Consider the following 1726-nt stretch of genomic DNA (forward strand, 5'->3'; position numbering starts at 1 on the left):
AGCACTCACTGTATGTGCATTTCGGAGCCTTTGGCTTTCCATTAAAATAATCAAAACCATTCCCTTTATGTTTCAGTCCTTTAGAAGTCGAGACTTAAGGGAACTAACAATTGGGTTACTTTGTTCTATTATTCTTCACTATAAAACCAAAAATATGTTTTAATAATTCCAATACTCATAAATTCCTGAAGATTTCTTTTTGTCTCCATTATTGTTATTCTGAAAGTCTTGTCTACCACTCCCACTCCAATAAAAGTCTGTATTTTCTAAGACTGGCAGAAAAAAAGAACACCATGGTTACTATAATCCTTGTTCTAGGACTAAATTAAAACATTAATACATATGAATCATTTGGACACAGCTGGGCACACCACTGGAGCTCCATAAATGGCAGCTAATCTTTTTAGGCAGAAAATCTTGGATTCATCAAGGAAATGGTCAAGTTACAGTCTTGTCAATTTCACCTCAGAGGTCCTGGGTGCGTTGTGCCTTAGCAAGCCATTGATCCCATGTAACCATCCAGAGCGTTAAGACGGAGGAATCAAGCATGTGATGTTGACTTAAGAATCCACCCCCAGTCTTCCTAGAAGTGCAGTCTGGAAGGGTACTCTGAATAAGGGTGGAACCAGGAGCTGGTCTGGCCTGGCATTACCTCCTCCTGCATTTTTGAGGCAGTCAGACGGGACTTTTCTGCCTCTAGGGTTTTCTCCTTCAACTGCCTTTGCATTTCTGCAAGCTCCCTGCGATTCTTCTCCTTGTAGTCATCCAGCTGGTTCTGGAGCTCCAGCGTTGACGTGCGGGACACCTCGACAATGTCGGCCATCTGGAAGAAGTGACACGGGGTGAGCCCACCTGCACGCTCCATCTGGGGTCAGGGAGCTAGCTTTGGGGGCCATCTAACAGGTCGCATCTCCTCCTCTTTCCCCTACAGCCTCTCCAAAGACTCTCCAAAGCACCTAGTCATGGGCTGTCCAGGTGTAGCCACCTCTAACTGGGGAGCAGCTAGGCCCAGAATCCAGAGGGGCTGGCATAGTCTAGACCTGTTTCCCTGTATCTGGGATTCTCAACAAGCCCAATGAGCTGTTCCAGGGGATCTGCATTTGTGCTTTCACATAACTGCAGGTTCCTTAGCTTTCATCAGCCCCCAGAGGGGCTGAATCCCACACCCTCTCCTCCCCGGGCTCCCTCCCTCCACTCTCTCGCCTCTTCCTGCTCCCTCACCTCCTTCTGCAGTTTCTCAATGGTCTTGTCAAGATGCCAGCGCTCATTCTCCATTTCGTTCTTCATTCTCCTTAACTGCTCCTTCTGCTCAGCCTCCTCTCTTAGCTTCTCGGACAACTGCTTCTGCTCCTGGGTGGCCCGACTCAGACTTGCCTGCAGATGGCAGGGAAAGGGCAGTGTTGTCGTCAACCCACCAGGTCAGGCACAGGAACAGGCGGCAGAGCGGGTTTCACAACCACACCACAGAGCGATCAGACCCGTTACATCGGTAACAAGGAAAAGGATCCAAGTAAAGCCCTCCCAGAGACACAAGGATACTGCTGCTTCTGAAGTTCAGGGGCCAAGCTGCCTTGGCCCAAAGCATGTAGAGGCAGACAAAGGGTGCAAAACGGCCAAGGCTGCTGAGGGTGGCGATTCAGGATAGTGTCTGAAAACCTGACTGCTCACGCTTGGAAAGTGAGGTAAAGTTATGTATGAGTCTGGCCTGTGCGGCTCAGTTGGCTGA

General features: G+C 49.0%; 1 protein-coding gene across 1 annotated transcript; it reads right to left on the minus strand.

Annotated features, from left to right (window-relative positions):
• Nucleotides 1-466: 466 nt before the first annotated feature.
• On the minus strand, nt 467-1400 carry LOC102248602 (cingulin-like protein 1). The gene is made up of 2 exons (XM_005862201.2): nt 1222-1400; nt 467-823 (listed from the first exon to the last, which is right to left on the minus strand). The coding sequence occupies exons 1-2, from the start codon at nt 1285-1287 to the stop codon at nt 584-586; spliced, it is 306 nt and encodes a 101-aa protein (XP_005862263.1). The 5' UTR covers nt 1288-1400; the 3' UTR covers nt 467-583.
• Nucleotides 1401-1726: the final 326 nt, after the last annotated feature.

Source organism: Myotis brandtii, unplaced genomic scaffold, assembly GCF_000412655.1.
Source record: "Myotis brandtii unplaced genomic scaffold, ASM41265v1 scaffold1612, whole genome shotgun sequence".
NCBI classification, from domain to species: Eukaryota; Metazoa; Chordata; class Mammalia; order Chiroptera; family Vespertilionidae; genus Myotis; species Myotis brandtii.

Bases quoted from the DNA above. Each gene is read 5' to 3' on its own strand.
- LOC102248602 (XM_005862201.2), bottom strand. From the start codon at position 1,287: ATGAAGAACGAAATGGAGAATGAGCGCTGGCATCTTGACAAGACCATT. The intron at 824-1,221 runs GTGAGGGAGCAG...CACTTCTTCCAG, and splicing joins TTGAGAAACTGCAGAAGGAG to ATGGCCGACATTGTCGAGGT.